Source organism: Hippocampus zosterae, chromosome 11 (genome assembly GCF_025434085.1).
Source record: "Hippocampus zosterae strain Florida chromosome 11, ASM2543408v3, whole genome shotgun sequence".
NCBI lineage: Eukaryota > Metazoa > Chordata > Actinopteri > Syngnathiformes > Syngnathidae > Hippocampus > Hippocampus zosterae.
This window is the reverse complement of record NC_067461.1, coordinates 15,557,538-15,580,115: the sequence shown is the minus strand read 5'-3', so window position 1 is coordinate 15,580,115 and position 22,578 is coordinate 15,557,538. Positions and strand designations below refer to the sequence as shown.

Genomic DNA, 22,578 nt, shown 5'->3' with positions numbered 1-22,578 from the left:
GTCAAGGCCCGGGGGCCACATCTGGCCCACCACACCATTTTATGTGGCCCTCAAAAGCAAATCAAGCATGTCAAGTTCCATGATGCTTGCTAAACCAAAATTTCTAATTGTCATCTGTAATTCACAATAACATTCATTATTCTTGACTTCTGATTGTAAAACTAGTTATTGATCAGTTTGTTGTGCACTGTGTATTTAATATGTGGAGGGGATTAAACATTTATATGGTTTCCCAAAATTCATAATTGCCCTCAAAGGGAAACCATAACTGCAATGCGGCCCGCGACAAAATTGAGTTTGACACCCCTGCTTTAGTTGCTGGAATTGGTAGACTGTGGCGTATTATACAACATCACTATTTGCTGATACATCCCATTATGGACAAAGTGGGTGAGCTAAATTGTCAGACACGTTCACCAAAAACCTCTTCAAACACCTTTTCTCATTCTTATTGCTATAGTTGGCAGTGTTAATTGTGTACTTACTGCAGCTGACAATGAGTGACATATTAAACACAGAAATCATTGACAACACCCAATGTAGCCTGGAAATAATTTTAATTTACTGATTGTTAAGTAATGCTGTCGAATATAGTTGTGCGATATTTTGCAGATGATGCATGAAGCAATTACAAAAAATTTTTAAAAAACAGTTATTGGTCAGAAATGCTGTCTATCCATATTTGTTCTTTGAAGTGCAAATTGACAGTATTTTATGCAGAATATCATCAAATTATCATTATTGATTATTTATTATATCAAGATTTATATAATTTTAGCCCACATCGCCCACTCCTAGATGCTATATTACATACCACTTGGAAGATAATTTCAAAGTCCGTTTCAAGGGATAATTCTGGCTCATCCTTTTAAGGGATCTCTTGGGGGTATCTGCACTTACTAGCACCCTTACCTCCAGACGAAAACAAAATATATTCTGCTTTTGTTGCTTTCATTGAAAACACAATGGAAATGAATTGAAATGATGTTATCATACCGCTCCTCTGCCTTTTGTGAAGTGCACCATATTAATGTTCGGGAGTTTGGCTTCCTTCGGGGGAGGCAATCTCGATGAGGACATAAACTTAGCAGATCTAACTCAAATTATTATAGTGGGGTGGACAGAAATGTGCTCGGACCTCCATTTCCATACAGAGAGATGTTCAGAGGCCATCTTTAATAGAAGAGAGAAGCTTGTGTGCAGGCAGTCCATTTCTCTGTTTGATAAGGACGTCTATGGCGAGTAGTTTCTTTCCCCAGGGAGGTCAATTAGACAACTGGCAATAAAAAAGGAGAGAAAGAAAAAGCCAACCGAGCGTGTTTGCAAGTCATTATGTCAATAAAATAAAACCATCATTAGAAATGAAAGAAATCATGACAGAAGTGGAATTGGGGTATCGGATACTTTCTTTGATATTAATGATCTTTGAATTGTAGCTCCCTTAAAACAAATTTTGACTCAGTGTTTTCAGGGATTTTCTTATTTTCCAGTCCTTTTCTGCCGTGTGTTTGTCTGCGTGTCACATCAATAACGGCAGCGGCAATGAGCTCTGAAGATAAATAGTATCACGCGTCTCCTGTGTTTCACAATGCAAACCACTAGAGTCCTTGGCAGTCTATGTATTAATCGAACAGATTTATGACTAAATCTGTCACGGATGGGAGGAGAATAACCTCTTCCTTTACAATCGACACCCCTTTGAAAAAGGTGCACTCCTCGACTGAACTGTGCATTAGACCATCCAAACAGCTGATTCAAAAAGTCCAGACACTTTCAATTCATTTTACAAACATTACAAACAACAATATACACTTTTTTTTTTGTCTGCGTCATTTTTTTTTTTTTATTGTCTGCATATAATATTGGAGCATTCTTCAGTGGCAAAATTACTGACCTGATAGCAACTCAGAGTATTCATTGAAGTCCGACTCAGAATTTGATGACTTTAAGCCAGGGGTGTCAAACTCTTTTTTTTTTTTTAGTTACCGTTTCCCTTGGAGGGCCGTTATGACTGAAACCCAATTTAAAAAATTATATAATAATGGTGTATTTAACGATTGTTTAAGTACCGGTAACTGTAATGAAGGGTTTGGTTACAAGATTACAAGATTTGCTTACAAGTACCAGCAACTCTAATGAAGGGTTGGTTACAAGATTACAAGATTTGCTTACAATATGTCTCTTATTTGTTACACATGAGAAGTTTAAATTTTGGTTGTGATTTTAGCAGGCATCATGAAGTTGACATGTTTGATTTGCTTTCGAGGGCCAAATAAAATGTGGCGGGCCAGATCTGGCCCCCGGGCCCTGGGTTTGATACACGTGTTTTAGGCAGTCATTGACGAAGCATAAGATTTTTATATTGAACTATTTCATGTAGTTGTTTCAGTTTCTGCTATCAATACAGGACAAGATACCGGCACGCCATCAGACTGGAAAATAATCTGTTGTAAATGTGTGATAAACTGGGGTTGTGTAATGTTTATAGGCGATAGGTTGGTAATCTGGATCTCTCAAGGTTGAAATGGCATTAAAGGTTTTTACTTCTCAAAGCGGGGGGTGGGGGGCGATTGCTCCTCTTGGCGACACTGTGGAGTTTTGAGTTTTAACACGTTTCGCATGTTGTCACAACATTTAGCAACTGTTTACATGATGATTGTAAATTAACATGCCATCTGTGTTTGCATGCGAGAGTCCTGGACCCATAAAAATAGGGTAAAATGCCCTTGCCCCTTGGGCTTTCTCATCCAACCTCACAACAGTCAAAAGTTGTGGAATTCTGAAACTGGCACATAATGTCATGGTCGCGCCAGTGTTTTTTTTTTTTTTTTTTTTAACTTTCAAATACATCCTGCTTCATCTGGGAGTGAAGCCCCAAGTGGGCTAAATTTGGCTCATGAGCTATATGTTTGATCCTGCTGGGTTTTTCAAGCTGTGCAAATTGGGGAGTTGAATTCATGAAATGTCTACGCGCATATAGTAGAGTTGATTCTTATATAAATCACAACGTCACCTCTTATCCAGTTGGACTGATTCATGTCAGTCGTGATAATCGGAAAGTTCTCTGCTCTCCGTTGGCTTTCTAAGCCATTCAAATGATGAAAACAGTGAGTGATGCGGCTGTGACTAACCAATCACTTTCGGAGTCAAGTTGGACAGTGAGGGACATTAGCGGACATTCATCTCAGGCGTTGCTGAAGATTGACAGGCAAGCCACTGCAAATTCACATGCAGCTATGGCCACACTCAAATCGCACATGAAAGATGCCCCTCGTTTCTGTTTTAGTATTCCATTTCACTCTCCTCCTCTTGTTTTTTTCATCCCTTCATCAGCCTTCATTCTGCCTGTTGAGGACAGACAGACGGACGCAAGCAGCTCTGATTGGAGTGGACAGGTGGTTCTGAGGATCCAAGAGTGACAGCCAAACCAGTCTGCTCAGTCACTGTCAGGGGACAACCACCAAAAAGCGCAGCACTCCAACGAATGTCCATCAACATTGACACGTTCTGATGCCTGCCCAGTCCTACAAATCTTGTATTCTGCTCTCAACATTCAACTTTGCTGCTCAGTTAATAATAATGGTCTTATTTTGGTATTTGCCTTTCTTTTCACAACACGCACATTCTTACATTGGCCCTCGGTGACCTCAGTCTAGCTGTCTATTACCTCAGACTGAGCTAAATCATGGTCAGGTAATGGAACATGTCACCTTCAGTGTGTGGTCACATACAAACACAATCACAATGAAACTAAAGGCGTTTTATGCCTTTTCTCTTCAGTTTACATATCTACCATTTGGTCAGTGTGTGACATAGGACTGAAATAGGGTTTTTAATAAATAAATAACTAAATACATCTGGCAGCGAACCAAAGTTATTTTTGGGAAAATCGTCTGAACTTCTCTATTCATGTCATTTCCTAAACTTTTTTTAACACTTGTTTATGTACTTCCGGGTCATCTGTCAAGTAAACAAAGCGACAAAAATGGAGCGTTCCTTTTTCATGTGCATAATGTCCACATGAGTGACATTTCTTCACCTCAATTACCATTTAAAGTCCTCCATGATGCTTGCCGTCTCCACTGAACTGCTATTTCTCCAAAAAGTTATGCATTACAGATTCAGTAGCCAACCTGACCTTGAAGTACAATTAAATAAATGCAATGCATTCCCACCCCCTAACACCCAACCCCTAAAAAAAAAACAACAACAAACAAACACCTGTGTGATCGCGCAATGATTGTCAAAGATTTATTTTATTTTTTCAGAGGGAACACAGTGTTTTTTCTTCTGTTTCACCTCAAGGGGCTCTGCGTGGAAGTGGCCAACCCAAGATAATAATTAAATTAATAAAAAGAAATAAAATTAAGTTATTTTAAAGTGTGGGTTCTCCAGACAACAGGAAGTATTTTCCAAAGCAAGTATTTCCTTGCTGACACCTTGTAAGACTGAAGGCTCCCGTCTCCGTTCCTCTTCGCAAACACTCAGCAACTACGAGCGTATACCCGGAAGAGGCCGTTCGTCTTCAAGTTTGTGAAGTCACGTGTGACCACAAGAGAGCTCTCCCCCACAGGAGTGGATGCTTGACCGGTGTTGGAGGAAAATCTTTTTGTGTGCGGGGTGCTGTGTTGAGATTATCTGAGCACCCCACAAACAACATGACCAAAATGTGAAATGCCAGATTTTTTTTTATCTTCATGTGTGGGGTCTGACAAAGGTAAGAAAATATTTTTTGATTCAAAAAATCCTTATGCTTGTACACGGCTTTACTGTTGGTTCACTAATGGCATTAGTTGTATTTACCCACTTTTGACTTCGAGTCCAGATCTACACCAATTCTAACCACCAGGCCGGACCAGGCAGGGCGTCAATCAGGAGTCACGGCTGGGGATATCAACGTGAATGGCCCAGAGTGCGTACAAGGTCTCCGCCGCAGCCTGCACACAGACGGGACCGTATGAGGCCAGCTGGGACAGGCCTCAGCCGTACTGCCGTGCACCTGTGTCGCAGCTCCAGTGACAGAGAGAGGCTGGGTTGCATGTCTCTCACACACACACACACACACACACACACACATCTATCGGTTCTCTTTCATTAGTGCTGCTTGCGCGTAGCGAATTCAGCATCGAAATATAGCACTGATATTTTTAGATCTGAACAATTATGGAAGAACCGGAATGTTAGACTGTCTGTAGTCTGTTTTGTTTTTTTGTATTTTTTTCCAGTCTGTAAGACGCCAGACTTGTTTTACAGATTATAAATGAACTCATTATCTGCAGTGGTCATTAGCTGCAGGTCCTAATTAGCCAAAATTGATATTGTTGCCTGACAAAGGCATTGGCACTGGCAAATTGGCAATTGACCTCTTGGTCAATCTGTAAAGCAAGACAGAGACAGCACAAGAACATGTAGGAGATGAGAAGAATAGATGAACGGTAACAGCCTCTTTACTTAAAAGCAAACTTTTTTAACCAAGAATGCCACTTGTCTGAGAAACTTTCTCCAAAATAGTGTGCACACTAGTCGGGTGAAAAGGTATTGATCAAAATCAAAATATTGTCACAGAAAGCCAAAATTGAAATGCAAACTCAGTCAGGTCTGTTTAAACCTCTCAACAATTGAAAAGTACATTTTATACATTTGATGGCCACACTGCGCAGGGTGTGGCAGTGTTACAACTGCAACAGCAATATACTGTGTACATGATACAGTATCTTATAAGAGTCACAGGTAATATCGCCTTCACACCCTCATTATTTACTGACGAAGAACTTTCTCAGGATGGGGGTGTGGGTGTAAAGATGGCCATGTCTGTACGAGGATTGCCAACACACTTAAACTGAGCTGCAGCATAGTAATTAAGACCATATAGAAGTTTAAGAGGACACGTTGCACTCAGACCCCACCATTTGGTCAACTACGGTGACCAAATAAATTGAGTATGCGAGCTGAGTGTCATATCCAGAGATTGCCTTTGGAAAATACACGCGAGTGATGCCTGTGACAGGGGTTGGAGGTGCGGGTTACGCAGCCAATCGAATGTGTAGGTGTATATGAAGTGGTGTGGACTCGCTTTGCTGGAAAGGAGAGAGGAGGGGAGGTTGCGAGACAGCATTGCTACAGGAGCTGTCTGCCGTGCCTGAACCCGCAAACAATTTGTGCCAGGTTCTGAAGCAGGCCAACAGACTGAAAAATGTTCCCAGACTGACACCCTTCTAGCTAGGCCAGTTGGAGGCTCTCTGTGTCCCACAAACACAACTCTCAATTCACACATCTTTCCCATTGCTCACTCTCGACAGGCACATTCTTTTGCACACAGTCGCCCTTGACTCAAACCCCAGACCCAGACATGACTCTCCAATAGAGTTGGGCTTCGAATATTTTGAAAACCCTGACTCTGATATTGTACAAATTTGTCATATCTGAATGATTGAATAAGCACTGATATATTTCTGTCCTAAATTCTGTTCATTGTATATACTGGAACTGCAATTTGTCATAATTTATTTTCTTTATCAATATATGATATAATCTAAAGGCAACATTAGTCTCCTGACCATTCTTTCTCTTTAACCTCAAAATATGAATAAACTGCTTCACACCAAAAATCCCGATTCTCTCTCCCCCGATGTCGTCTTTTCTAATTTGCTACTATTGCAAAAACATGTGCAGAAGAATATTTTGATGAAACCTGTTGAACAAACGCGTCGGACCCCAGCTGCACTTGAGTCATGAAAGTGATGCTATATCATCCAAGGGACACAAAAGATGAGCCACAGTATATCAGTCACACCAGCATGTATGAAAGTTACAAACATACCAGCTTTCCCTAAACTCACAACTATAGCTAACCTGCAGTGGAGCAAAAAAGGGTGGTTGCTGATGTGAAACATCAATTTCCAGGTTAGCTGCTCAGCGTGGCTCAGGCTGGTATCAGCTGTGACCCAGCTGGGCCCGATAAGCAGCTGCAAAAAGCTGATCGGCCATCCAGCAATGCACCTCTTTGTATTGGAGAATGTGCTAATGCCTGCACACGCAAACTTGAGAGAATTAATTTAAATAAATTCATTGCTGTTTGAAATGTGTCCATAAAGTGCAAACATAAAAATGACCACCATGGAAGGAGTGGGAAAATAATTTCATCTGATCTAGACAATGTTGGAAGACATTAAAAAGGCTACAGTGCACTGGGAGGTTCAACAAAGGTCTATGAACATTTCATTACCAAGTTCATTCACATCATGCAGTGGTAACTCTACATCAGAAAATAATAATAATACATTTTGATGATGACCTTAGCATTTGATAATGTCGGAAAGAGCTGAGAAGTGTACATCGGGTAATCATTTGGGAATTTGCAACCTGTTCGAAGAAAAGAGAAGCTGCTTTTTGATGTGCACAAATGACACAATGTATTTCAGTTTTGATTAAGAGCAGCCGTCCAAAAGAAATTCAATTCTAGAACAATTTATCTGAAACGTCACACTGTTTAAAATTAAAAACAAATCTGTCCCTCTCTCTTCAGCCAATCATCAATGTGTTTCTTGTGATGTGGTCACATGGTCAGAAGAGTGACACGGCCAACCGGATCGGATGCCTGTAACATGTAAGTGGTGAGTGCGCCGTGGCAATGATGCGAATCAACTTGGCAATTGGCTCATTGGCAACACTGCTCACCCTGCTATGGCACCGTCTTCCCTCACACAAATTCAATTAACTTTTAACACCCACAAAACTATTACACACACAGCCAGCGGCTTTTCAACTTGCTTCTGCAGTCAAAGTAACAAACGGTGTTGTCGTTACACAGGAAGATGTGAAACTACCGTACAAAAGAAGCAATAGTATGTTTCCATTCGTGAGAGGGAGTAGAGACCGCTACGATGTGAGGTCTCTAAAGCAGCATTTACACCTTTTACATTGAACATTCTACTGCACGCTCCAAACTGAATGCCAATTGGTTAACTATCACGCCGCCGCACTATTTTAAAGAGTGAGCTGCTGTGCTTTTTAACGACAAGCACTTTGAAAATGTACGTGTAAATAGTAAACTTACTGTGACATCAAGTTCAAAATGTACGAGGAGAGTCATGGTTGGTCACAGGCTGCTCTTTTTTGTGTTGCCTGTAATTCAAACCTGAAGTGACACATGTGAGGCAGGTAAGCTCTCCTTAGGTATCAGATCCTTATTACAGCCATCACCGCTTCCAATTACTGAAACACACTGTATCCATGTGCATTTTTAATCAATTTCTTCACAGAATAGGTGCTTAATTTAGAAAGACTGAGACATGTGGAAGGAAAACAGCAAAAATAATGATATAAGAAATGATGAAAAACTAAAATCAAAACTAAATTAAGAAACTGGCCTAGTCCTAAATCATGAACAATTTGTTAGCTTTGTTGGCATACAGGCCTGGCACTCATTCGTGGCAAGCCCGGTGAATGGAGAGCGACCCGCGGGCCGGAGGAAACATTCGCCCGAACGCCGGCGCCGAGAAAACTTGTATTGTAAAGTGTGAAGTGAATGCAATATGACGAAAGCTGAGCCTTGAGATGCTTCATTATGACATTAACGAATCATGCGGTAGGAAAATCTCGCACGGACTTATGATGGACGATGTGTTTGCGGACGCTGCTGAGCTAAGCGCCCCATTATTCCTGGGAAAGGAATGGATGAGCAAGGCACGGGCTCGAGATAAGAGATGATTGACTCAACCAAAAGAGAGGTCCCTCATCTGTGGCAGTCAGCTGACAGTGTAGGGCGGCCATTGTGGGACAACCAAATGACAGCAGAGAGCTGTATAAGGAGGTAAGAAAACCTGAATCCTTTGAAATAAGGTAGGCAAGAAAAAGTCGCAGACATTAAGAATATCTCTCGGGTATGTTGAGACTCAATCTCCTGCAGAGATCAGGTAGTTCAAACCTCAGCGGGGATAGCTATTTGCCTTCTGCAGCTGATATATAGGATTTGTTAAGGTAGGAAACATGCAGACAGAGAGACAGTCACTGTGATTCTCACAGCTCATCCACCAACTCAAACACACAAATGGTCACAGATCGAGCAGAAGCTGGCAGAAATACTTAGGACGGACACAATTTGACTAAATCAGAGCTGACCGTGGGAAAATAGACTACTGCACTGGCCTACACAGTCGGTCATCAATATCTAGAGCATGTCTTCTACACCAATATGATGGACCTGGATACCTGCCAGAAACCCAGAAAAGTGAATCCATGGAAAGAAGTAGCTTTTGCCTTCCTCTCCTGACGCCTCCTCTTTACCTTGATTACCCTTGTGTTTTATCACAGCTCACTCCGTTTCCTCTCCGGTTTTATATTCATTTCAGCTTTAGATAACCTAATCTGTGGAATCAGACAGGCGGAAAAGTCTTGGGTAAAGTCTGATTCCTAGGAAATGTGCCCGCTGAGTCATTTTCCATTCACACTGATTTTGATGAGACAGAATTCAACATCTAGAAGGACCAGAGGCCACAAGCATCTTGAGGTAACATTGCTGTGGCTATTACAAGGCATCAACACTTGCTCGTTTTCTATCCATCCTTTGATAAAAAGATCGCTTAACTGACCAAATAACATACTACTGTACTTTAAACTAATGCTGGATAATATTAACAAACCAGTCAAACCATGCTCAGCAGTGTTTTATGGTAAAATATCCAAACTAAATAAGGTATTTTCACGAATCAATAAATGAATCCTGATACTTGAACAGACATGTGGCTGTATATATTTTGAATATGGGATACATCCAATTCCTTCTCATTAGGTGTCTGAAGTATACACTGGAGTAGATTGTGAGGAATATTGTTTGCCTGTTGACTCCAAATGAATATTTAGGTGTACCATTTCTTCAAGAAAACCATTTATCAGCGTCATGTACGGCTTTGGGGAAAACAAGAAAATAAGTCAGCATCCAGCTACAGCAACTAACACCGATAGCTTGTTGATTTGTTACGAGTGCAGAAATGCTTGCACAATCAATATATATTGAAGGAGAAAGCTGAGGAAGACCACAAGTGCTTTGGAGAGGGTTGACAAGCCATAGTTAAAAAGCAGTGCATGTTCAGTAGCTGACAGCAGGGGAGACACACTTTATAAAAATGTTCCGTTTGGAGGAGAACAGCATGCAACATACATGTCTGTATGGATTACAACATATTTTGGGACGACAATGTTTGCTAGGACCATTCATCTTGAAACAGATGATGCAAAATAATAACTTGGGTAATGTGTTTGTCTTGGTGGAATTAAGATTGATAAGACAAAATTTTTCTCTGCTCTTTCCTCTGTGGCTTCTATAAATTTTGATTCGCAAAATCAAAACTTTCAAATTGAATCTCATTAATCTTCATTAGAAATTGAACTTGAATAGATACGGACCTACCGCTCCACTCCTGGGTATAAATATTTTATTTTAAACGAATATTGTCTTCTTCCTGAGACTTGCTGTCATTACTGCGCTCAAAAGAAAGCTGTAGAATCGGGTCAAAGTGCATTAAGAGATGAGAGCAGTTACGGTATTTTCGCCACTATAAGGCGCTTCGGATTATAAGGCACACCTTCAATGAATGGCCTGTTTTAAAAGTGTTTTCATACATCGGGCGCACCTTATTATAAGGCGCGCAGATAGAAACTACATTAGTGGCTGCAGTTGCGTTATGCATCAACTAAATGGAGCTACGCGAATACTATAAAACACAGCTTTGTTTGTATACAGCTTTCACAACTACTGCAGCTGGAGCAAAGGGCTGGACAGAACATTTAAAATACTACGTTCAAGAAATTAGAACATTGATCCATATATAAGGCGCATCGGATTATAAGGCACACTGTCGGCTTTTGAGAAAACTGAATGTTTTTAGGTGCGACTTAAAGTGCACAAAATACGATAATCACAAGTCCATTTACACCTGCACTTTAGTAGTAGTTTACAGGTGGATCTGCTCTATCAAACACGATACTAAAGGAGTGCAGCAGCGAGTCACACCATTTAAGGAGGCATCAATGCATACAAATCTATAGTATCAAATTCACAGTCAGTTTTTTTTTAAATTGCATAGTTTCTAGTTATAATCTCCATATTGTCTCATATTATTTTCATCAATTAAATGCAAAACTGATGTGAAGCTGAGTTCATGATTCTGTGATCAGCAATCTGTGAGCTTGATTGTGAAATGAATGTAATTTATCTGCGTCTGTAGGTATCATAATGGGCTCTGAAGTTATATTTTGTAGCGTTGTGTCTGTTTTAGTCAGGTTCAATTCTCGTTTCCCTCGTTTTATAAAAAGCATATTCTTTGAATCCAAATAAAATGATCTTGGGATCACCCTCTTTTCACGAGGCGGTCTTAGCACTTCGCATAAGCATACTGGTGAACAGCGTTGCCAGGTTTAGGGGCGTGCATGACACAACACTGTTCTGTCCGAAACAAAATTCACAATTATTTACAAATTCAGATTTTCAAATGGAAAGAGGTTCCCATGATAAGTCAAAGTCAAGTGGAGTCTCATTAATACCAAGTGTCCCCACGCCTCTGCTTATCTGTCGCACATAAAACTGAAGTCACATTGAGTATATTAGTATGGGAACTTTAACTGTGTTGTAAACGGTGCACCTTAGCAACTACGAAATACAAAACAGACCCTATGCTGTTTCCTCAACAGTTAGAATGAGCTCAACAAACTCCCCAGTAACTGGAGTGGCTGTGGAAAACTGATCACGCTTCTCTAGTCATACCGTTTCTTTTCCAAGCAGTCACACATGTATCGGTGTTTAAAGTTATGCAAAATAATGGCCGGATAGGTACAATGTGACAATTAATTTTACCACCTCCACTGTAACTTTTTGTATGCATTTTGTATTCTGGTCCAACCTTTCCACTCATCTGAGAAATACTATTTTCACCGTACTCTCTCTTCAAATCAAGGGTGAGAACAATGTCGGCACCGAAACAGTTCTCAGGTTACTGCATTATGTTGCCTGATGGTGACTTATGGCGGGTTTTGACTGGGAGGAAAAGTACGGGTTGGATGGCTTTCCTGCTCACAGAACATACAAGCAGTTGCTTGCGTGCTTGTGCGTGGCCTCGTGTGTTTATGTATCGGAGGGCCTCCTGGACGAGGACATCTGCCGAGCTAATAAACAATAATCTTGACAAACAGTCACTGTCCAATCTCTCGGCCCACCCTCATCATCACACCACTGAAGAATCTATCACAGGCTAGGCCAGGGACATGACTGACAGAGCTTTGGACCACTGGAATGTACTGTGCTGGAGCAAAGCCCAGCTGCTAGAGGACACAATGATTCATTGTCAGAGGTCAGCCCAGACGGAGCAGTGCGGGAAATAAGCGGCACCCAAAAACACAGGCCAACCCTTTATTGATACAAGCTGGAAAAATGATGGAACTCTGCCAAAACATGACATTGCTTTTGGGTTATGATGATGATGATGTACTGTTGCCGACAACGGTGAACAGACAACTAAGATGATGATGATAAACATGACGAGAGCAAAGGTGTCCAGAGTGCTTGCAATAATAATGAAGATGTGGCTTTTTTTTCATACTCTCATGAGTAAAGAACAAGACCTTCAAGTTGTTAGCGGGCAGAATGTAAACAACTCACAGGCTTGAGGTGTGAGAGAATAGGCCTTGATAAGCAAGCCTAATATTTCACGGGGTGTTGAAAAGTCATGTCACCAAAAAAAATAATAATAAAAAAAAACCCCTGCCCTTTGGATCAATCTAATATAAAAGATTTCCTGGCCTTTGACACATCAGCAGATTATGAGAAGCCCAGCATCATCAAATTGCTCTGTCAATCTCCACAACCAGCAGGAATGACATCAAATAAATGTGAGGAGGAATAGAAGTGTTTCACGGAGGACTCTCAGAGGTGTGTGATAATTTACCCAACCAGCTGTGACATATTCCATTCGGTATAAGAATATTAATATACGGTACTGTATGGAAATCAGCACCAATATCCACTTCATTGGCTGAAAAATCTGACTATACCCCATGAGTGCAGTGCGGGCAGTAGAAATTTAAATCTATTTCTGCTCTCGGTTCACAGAAAAACCGACAGAAAAACACCCAGATCGAAGACAGCCATTGTGATAACTTGTCACTTCTTATTTTGACGCCCCTTTGCTTGTTTTCCTTCTCAATTTGTGTTTCCAAAACTCAGAAAAGAGATGACAAAGAATGTTTTTACTGTACTTTCTTCAAACAATGTACAGTGGTACGTGATATGGAGCACCGTGACAGCTCACACAGACTCACCAACAGGCATATCTTCGTAGATGAGAAGGTACGTTGAGAAGAAGTAGTTCAGGAAACGTGGCGGTTGGTTAGATCCTGCGAGACAGAGGACAGCAAAGAATAGTCATTCCAATTATAGCCAGTAACATTTTAAGAGATTTTTATTTTATGTTATCTACATTTTATCTCACCTGTTCATGAGTCATGTGAAGTATTAGCTAATGTTATCAGCAAAATAATAATTCGGTATGTCAACATAATGTCCGTTATGCTTCTTCTTTGCAAAACACGTAATCAATCAAACCTTTGTTTTTATTTTTTTTTAAATACGTCCTTGTTTCTTTCACCTCTAAAGATCGATTTCAATATGTAAAGTAACAAGTCTGACCACAACTTCATTTAAAACAACTGCAGCTGTAACAATGCGGCACATAAAATCAACCATTAACAACACAATAAATGTCATAAATGAAAAGACATACAGTACATCCTGTACATGGTTCATTAATAACAAAGAAGAAGGAACATGATTGAACACTGCGACTGAAATTGTCCTCTCACAATCACAATGTGTCACTCGTGTTGGCTTCAAATTGGAGTTTCAATATAAATAAATCACTTTCTCAGTTTTCTAACAGCCAATAGTCTGTCCGTTGGTGAGTAGCACACATACAGAAGAATGTTCGAAAGCCCCAGTTTTGTCCAGTCTTCGCACTTGCTGCGTCGTTTTACTGAATTTCAGCATTGAAAATAAAATGTTTTTAATTGAAAACACACATCTACATACACACCCTGTCTGTGATTCTTTGTAAAGAAGTTCATATACCTACATAGTACATTTAAGTAGAAAATGGAACCATCAGTTAACTTCAGTGGCACACATTGCAGGCTATGTTGAGAGTTGAAGTTCAGAGCTATCAATGTTATCTGTAAATACTGGAAACCACCCCATATTGTCTAAAAATTATGTATAAGAGGAGGACAGGTAGTTCTGACAAAATCGTGGACTGCAGTTGGGTGATCTGACTAGCTAATTTCACGTGACCTTAAATATCTAATCGGTAATTCGGTTATTTTGAAGTATAAACTAACAGTGGGAAACGCCCCAGATGCTGCTTCATCCAAACCAGGCATGTCCGGCTCCGGGCTCGGAGGGCCACTGTCCTGCCTGTTTTCCAGCAACACACCTGCTTCAGATGGTCAGCTCATCAGCCAGCTCTGAAGCAGCATTAGAACGTTCCTCCTGATTTCAATCAGGTGTGTTGATCATGGGAGAGCTGGAAAACAGACAGGACAGTGGCCCTCCAGGACCGGGGCTGGTAATGCCAAACACGTGTTCACCGGTAGCAGCCTGCAGTGGTAAATTTCTGCTGCTTTAAGAACACCAAGTGTCCCTCTTTTCCCCTTGAAATAAAAATATATTTGACAAAGATAATCTGGAACTTCAACCTTTCAGACAGCTTGTATCAGATGAAGTACTGTAGTTTCATCGGGAAACAAGACACAGTAGATGAAGAAGAATAAACATCAGCATCTATGGTTCTAAAATGTAATTCAGTTTGGATCCCCCTGCATCATGTAGAAACTGACATATCATCAGTGGCAGTAGTCAGCTTTTCAGTCACTGGTCATGCAACTATTGTATTCATTGGAAAGTGCCACATGTCAATCATTGACTAAATGGCCTTGAAGATGTGTGTGGCAATCATTACTGTCCCAACATGAGCACCTGGTCTATCTGATTGAAACATTATCGCTTTGGGCTATCTGACAAATAATCAGCCTCCATGATGGAGCGAACTCTTCTAATTCGTGAAAAATGAGTTTTACAGGGCCACGTGTCGCTAAATGCCATGCTTGGGTCACAAAATGCAGATAAATCGTAGCCGGTAAATAATGACAGCAATGCTCATCTATCTAGTTTAGCGGATGAGTAGGGGCACAGGTTCAACATGCTAATGGATTGGTAAAGACAAGAGAAAAGTGAAGGTGAAGTGGAGACAGCAAAGGAGAGAAAAATGAAGGGTGCACAAAACCAGAATGCAAACACAAGGTGTCAGATAAGAATAAGCGGGAAAAGGGTAAGGAACTCCAGTTATTGGAAAAAACACACACACACACACACAGACAGATAAAGTCATTGCGCTTGATGGAAACATAACGTTCTCTGCTGCTTCACCGCTGCGTGTGATTGGATGTGTCTCCTGCCTGTCACTGAGAGACATTTTGTGTGACTTTCCACTGCGCTGAAGCTCCTTCACTTTGTCTGACTCAGACACTCATACGGCTCACTCAGCGAGAACACAAAAACATTATGAAGAAGTTTGTAGGACAATCTCAGACAAGGAACAAGGAGAACAGAAAGAAAAACGGCTGGTAGAGATGATGAAATGTGAAACGAACTGCATTGGTGTCAAAAAAAGGTATGAGCAAGCTTCATTTGCAGAGGTGCAACAAGAGAATCCTTTCAGACAAGTGAACAAGGAACTGCCTGCCCCCCACCCCCTAAAAAAAGATTGTCTGTCAAATCTAGATTGTTAAATTGAAGAAAAGGTTTTCACAGTTGACTTCACTGATATGTCATTAATTATTATTCTTTGTAACAATCAATATTTCTGGGAGTATTGGTTTTTCTTGATTTACATTTTATGCCAGAAAAAAAATATCCATCCATCCATCCATCCATCCATCTTCTACCGCTTATCCGGGGCCGGGTCGCGGGGGCAACAGCTTTAGCAGGGAAGCCCAGACTTCCCTCTCCCTAGCTACTTCTTCCAGCTCTCCCCGGGGGATCCCTAGGCGTTCCCAGGCCAGCTGGGTGACATAGTCTCTCCAGCGGGTCCTGGGTCTTCCTTGGGGTCTCCTCCCGGTGGGTCATGCCCGGAACACCTCACCAGGGAGGCGTTCAGGAGGCATCCGAATCAGAGGCCCAAGCCAACTCATCTGGCTCCTCTCGATGTGGAGGAGAAGCGGCTCGACTCGGAGCCCCTCCCGGATGACCGAGCTTCTCACCTTATCTCTAAGGGAGAGCCCGGACACCCTGCGGAGAAAACTCATTTCGCCCGCTTGTATCCGGGATCTCGTTCTTTCGGTCACGACCCATAGCTCGTGACCATAGATGAGGGTTGGAACGTAGATCGACCGGTAAATTGAGAGCTTCGCCCTTTGGCTCAGCTCCTTCTTCACAACGACAGACCGATACAACGTCCGCATCACAGCAGACGCTGCACCGATCCGCCTGTCGATCTCTCGCTCCCTCCTGCCCTCACTCGTGAACAAGACCCCAAGATACTTAAACTCCTCCACTTGGGGCAAGATCTCCCCCCCGACCCGGAGGGGGCACTCCACCCTTTTCCGACTGAGGACCATGGTTTCAGATTTGGAGGTGCTGATTTTCATCCCAACCGCTTCACACTCGGCTGCGAAACGCTCCAGTGAGAGTTGGAGAGCCCTGTTTGAAGGAGCCAACAGCACCACATCATCTGCAAAAAGCAGGGTTGCAATACTGAGGCCACCAAAACGGACCCCCTCAACGCTTCGGCTGCGCCTAGAGATTCTGTCCATGATGGTTATGAACAGAATCGGTGACAAAGGGCAGCCTTGGCGGAGTCCTACCCTCACTGGAAACGATTCCGACTTACTGCCGGCAATGCAAACCAAACTCTGACATCGGTGGTATAGTGACCGAACAGCCCGTATCAGGGGGTTCGGTACTCCATACCCACAAAGCACCCCCCACAGAACTCCCCGAGGGACACGGTCAAACGCCTTCTCCAAGTCCACAAAACACATGTAGCCTGGATGGGCGAATTCCCACATACCTTCGAGAACCCTGCTAAGGGTGTAGAGCTGGTCCACTGTTCCACGGCCTCAATCTGAGGCTCGACTTCCTGACGGACCCTCCTCTCCAGCACCCCTGAATAGACCTTACCAGGGAGGCTGAGGAGTGTGATCCCTCTGTAGTTGGAACACACCGTCCGGTCCCCCTTTTTAAAAAGAGGGACTACCACCCCGGTCTGCCAATCCAGAGGCACTCTCCCCGTTGACCACGCGATGTTGCAGAGGCGTGTCAACCAGGACAGCCCCACAACATCCAGAACCTTGAGGAACTCCGGTCGGATCTCATCCACCCCTGGGGCCTTGCCACCGAGGAGCTTTTTAACCACATCGGTGACTTCAACCACAGAGATAGGAGAGCCCACCTCAGAGTCCCCGAGCTCTGCTTCCTCCAAGGAAAGCATGTTGGTGGAGTTGAGGAGGTCTTCGAAGTACTCTGCCAACCGGTTCACAACGTCCCGAGTCGAAGTCAGCAGCGCCCCATCCCCACTGTACACAGTGTTAGTGGTGCACTGCTTCCCCCTCCTGAGACGTCGGATGGTGGACCAGAATTTCCTCGAAGCCGTCCGGAAGTCGGCTTTCATGGCCTCACCGAACTCTTCCCATGCTCGGGTTTTTGCCTCGGCGACCACCAAAGCTGCGTTCCGCTTGGCCAGTCGATACCCGTCAGCTGCCTCTGGGGTCCCACAGGCCATAAAGGCTCGATAGGACTCCTTCTTCAGCTTGACGGCATCCCTTACTGCTGGTGTCCACCAGCGAGTACGAGGGTTGCCGCCACGACAGGCACCAACCACCTTACGGCCACAACTCAGATTGGCCGCCTCAACAATAGAGGCACGGAACATGGTCCACTCGGAGTCAATGTCCCCCGCCTCCCCCGGAACATGGGAAAAGCACTGTCGGAGGTGGGAGTTGAAACTCCTTCTGACAGGGGATTCCGCCAGACGCTCCCAACAAACCCTCACAATACGTTTGGGTCTGCCAGGACGAACCGGCATCTTCCCCCACCATCGGAGCCTACTCACCACCAGGTGGTGATCAGTTGACAGCTCCGCCCCTCTCTTCACCCGAGTGTCCAGAACATGCGGCCGCAAATCCGATGACACGACCACAAGGTCGATCATCAAACTACGGCTTAGGGTGTCCTGGTGCCAAGTGCACAAGTGGACACCCTTATGTTTGAACAAGGTGTTCGTTATGTGAGGCAGAGAAGAAAAAAAATACTCATTTATAATTCTAAGTCTCAAGTTCAACTTGATGCTTTCCACTCCATCATTTGGCTGCTACTTGTTCAAATGTGTTTTTGACGACAATAACGACACAACGGCTTGCTTCACGTTGCTCTGGAAATAGCGCCACAAAAGGGGAGAGAACTTACCCATACACAAAATTAATGTTAACCGTTTACGATTTCATTGATTGGCAGATTTTGATTACTTCATTACAAAAGAGAAGCCTCTTCATTTTAGAAGAGAAGCCCGACTCTGATTGGCTGCAGTCGCACACATTTTTTGCCGCATCTGAGAGAGTAAATATGCTCAGCGCTTGCAGCTGGTAACACAAAATCACGATTCTCAATGTTATAATGACCCAGTCCAACTTATTTTGGCCTTATCGACAAGATGGGGGGATGATCACTTTGAAATTATTATTATGTTGTTGTTGTTTTTGTCTTAAATGCAATTGTTTAAAAGGATTTACTGTCATTGTATAAATTACAATGCAAAATGGACACCTCTCCTTGTAAAATTAAAACTAAATCGTAGTTTTCTTGAAGTAAACATTTAATATGAAGAGTGAGAACAGCCCACCTTGACATGAGTGTAGAAGAAGGAAAGAAAGAAGGATCTTGGCAAATGTCATCCTGCTGCCAATACCCAGGCTCAATGACGTCACCTGAAAAACACAAACAAAAATTGGAGTTACAAGATGCATTCAGTCAACGGAGTTGGATTCACAAATTGATTTAAATACGGATACAGGTTAAAGCTGATTCTCTGCCGCAGGCGTTTAGGTTGTATGTATGAATTGAAAGTAAATGGACCACAAACACAAATGCTTTTTATGTAATCAAGATATTGGATTTGTTTTCTTTTTTGAGAATGATATCCATGTAGTCTCAAGCTAAATGCCACAGTACAGGACAATACCCAAAAGAGATGTCATAACCGAGATCTACTTCTCCCTTGCCTGATTGCAAGCACTTGGATCCACCTGTGCTTTTGCCTCAACTCCACCATAAAGAGCTCCAGTTTTGACACAATGACCAAATCTCTGCGAGACCCAGCGGGAAGCACTGCTCGCCATCAGCCTTCCGACAAAGCCCACCTACAGACAAGTCCTCTTGTTCTTTCCTACTTGTCCCTCTCACCGCCATCCAGTGGTTCTTGTGTCTCCGACAGTAATTTTCCAGTTCCTCCACAAATGTTACCTTCCCCTCCACACATACTGCCTGCCTCTGATGATACTGCTTTTAAATGTTAAAGCTCATACTATGTACGTAATCTCCTTTGTGATTCTGACTTTGATTCTGAAGTTGATACCCATGATTCCTCCTCTTGTTCTTTGTCTCGTTCTTGTGATCTTTTTCGGATCTGTGTCCATCTTCACCTATTTCTTTTCTGTCTAACTTTAGATGTATGTTACACATACAGCACATTTGACAATAAAGTTGTGCTTGACTTGAGATACGTGTTAGGCCATATTGGACCAGTGTGTGGTGGCCAATGGAGGCGCCCAAGTAAAAGTCATTGGTGTTGGTTTCACACAGTTTCTCCCTCACCACCTTTTTCATCATCACCTTGTTCCACACCAAGCCTGTCACTTCACCTCCAATGATGCAAGTCTGTTTCCCCGCTCCAGTGCCTCCCTTGTGTCTGGTGTCCCTCAAACCCCCATGGCAGAAAGGCTGATCAGCCAAACGCAGCATCAGTTTCAGCTCGGTCGAAGCTTACAATTCCAGCTTTGGTTTAGTGGCATTTCAAGCCTCAAGTTAAGCGGCACCACTTCCTGGGCCCTGTTTCTGACCCTACTCCGGAGGTGTATTTCTTGCGACCGCCATTCAACATTGCATGACATTCGGTCCGAACACAATGTTCCTGCCATCCTGGCCATCTTGCAGAAATGCATGTCTGAGCACATTCTGTCTGGTGTCCCAGATACCTTGACTGGTCTTCATTTTGAGGTTTTGTTTGTTTGTTTTAATATCCAGGGTTTTGTGTTCCCATTTCTCCGATTTGTCTCTGCTAGCTTGTCATGTCTTTGTCTCGACCTGGTCTCATCAATTCTGCTGCTCTTGCATTATCTCTCTCTATTATTTATTATTTATATTTTATTTTCATTTATTATTTTCTTCTCCAGGTGTGTCTGATGTTTTTTTTCAATATTTTATTTGAAAAAGACTTGCCTTTCCTGCTTCCCATTCGTTTGGGTCGACGTGCTTTTTTGCCTGCACGCCACCACCACAAACCCTCTTTGGAGATGTCTAGCAATTGTAATATTGGTTGTTTGACTTTCAGTTTTTCTTAATTCTCTCCGTCTCCTTAAGGAAGACAATGAACACTCACTTTCTCTTCAAGATGTCAACAAGGTGCACTCCCCACCTGGGACAGATTTGTTGTTTTCCACTTTGGTTCAACCACAGCGCAAATCTGTGCTTTCTCAACTCTATTAATACTGATATGCTATTAGATACCTTCCCTCAATGAATGTGATCATAGTGGCACAACTCAGCTTATTCAGACTTGAAATATTTAAATCCGTTGGCTTCAGACAGATTTTGAAAGCCTGCAAGGCCTTTCGTGATGTCTCCAGCCCCACTCCCACCTGCACAAACACAAAGTCTTCATCCCGCCTCCTCCCTCTCCAAGCAACCACAGTTCTTGGGCAGCCTTGCAATAGTGACCAATCTTAAATGGCAGCAATTCTATTTTGAAGGGCTATCTTTCTAAATTCCTTTAGTCCCAAGTGCCCTCACTGGTACAAATGACGCTAGGTCTTGAATGCTTAGTGCATAGCAGAATTTTTCCTTCCACTTATTTGACTATAAAATAGCAGAAAACAGATGTGCATTTAAGAACAAAAACGTGTAACAGCATTAAAATGAAACATGTGTACTCCGTCATGATAATTGGTGTTGTTTTGAAAGAAATTGCTTAGGATTAAATTCGGACAAAACAGAAAAGATTGACAAGTGAATGCGAAGGAATATATTGAATCGTCGCAAATGCCCTACTATGTTTGCTTTTAATTAGTCACTGCTGATTTATTACTTTTTTTTTGGGTGCACATCTGTAACAATGCATGTAAAATATCTCAATGTTTTCGGTTGCTGTTGAAAGTATTCAATCATTTCCCGCACAATTGGAAAATATATATCCAATTCATGTCCGACAAAAACAAGTACATGGCAACATGTGCACTGATTTAAGTAGGGTCAAGCTCACTCCAAGCATGACATTATGCAGAACATTATTTTCCATTCATCCATCCATCCATCAATTTATATCCATAGCACTAAAATCTCTTTCCTCACTGACAGTTTTGGCTATCACTTCAGCCTTTATCAGAGTAAAAATTAGGTCTAGTATTGTTACAGAAAGTAAGTCTTGGTATCAGTGACCATTAAGGTGGCACATTGAGCAAATACTACAAATCCACAACTGTCTTGTTTCTATACACTTGTATAAGCATGTTTATATGTGCACATTTCATATTGCCGGATACCATCCAAGCCAGCTGAGCAGAGGTGAATCCAATTCAGTCGGATATGCCCACAGGTTAGTGATTGGTGTAAAAACACAATTAGGACATGCTGGGTCGTTCCTCTCACTCACTTACTCTTGTATGTGGCAATTAAACTGTGGTAGACAAGACAAAACAGCAGGGCTAATGCTGATGCAAGCTGCTCCCCACCGTCGTCCTGCCACTCTCCGCTTACTATACTGTCACAATTTTGTAAGTCTTCACTTTCCTCCTTCTCCAACTGGGTTCCTGCTAAACTCACCTCCTTCACTCCTGACGGCTTTTCGTACCAGTCTCTCTTGCCTTTTTGTGTCGTTCATTGTGGTCATTTGTAACTCTTTATATTATATTATACATATACACACGCGCACACACACACACACACACACGCACAGACACACACACACACGCAAATGAAAAAAAAGTACCATAGTTGTTTCACATGATTTTAATCACTTGCAACCAATATACATGTTCGAATACATATACAGTATATATTATTAATATATAATATATAATAATTTTTGGTGCATGGAAACTGTTGTCACGTGACCACGATCAGCGGATCTACTTGTTCGATCGATTTTTACACGTTGGTCTCAGTTGATTAAAAAATGTGATGAACAATGCGCAGTGATATGATTTTTTATTTATTTTTTTGTCATCAGAAGGTGCATTACGGGCTGAAATTCACTGGAGGCTTTGAGC

The 22,578-nt window shown here is 42.4% G+C and overlaps 1 protein-coding gene across 2 annotated transcripts in view; it reads right to left on the bottom strand.

Moving 5' to 3' along the window:
* The window catches only part of cdh23 (cadherin-related 23), a 167,102-nt gene that overhangs the window by 135,813 nt on the left and 8,711 nt on the right, over window positions 1-22,578 (bottom strand). For both annotated transcript variants that reach the window (XM_052080058.1, XM_052080059.1), the window contains exons 2-3: window positions 18,939-19,023; window positions 13,312-13,386 (exon numbers count right to left, since the gene is read on the bottom strand). In XM_052080058.1, the coding sequence (XP_051936018.1) occupies window positions 13,312-13,386; window positions 18,939-18,990 (127 nt within the window). In that variant the 5' untranslated portion in view covers window positions 18,991-19,023. The remainder of the gene's footprint in view (window positions 1-13,311; window positions 13,387-18,938; window positions 19,024-22,578) is intronic.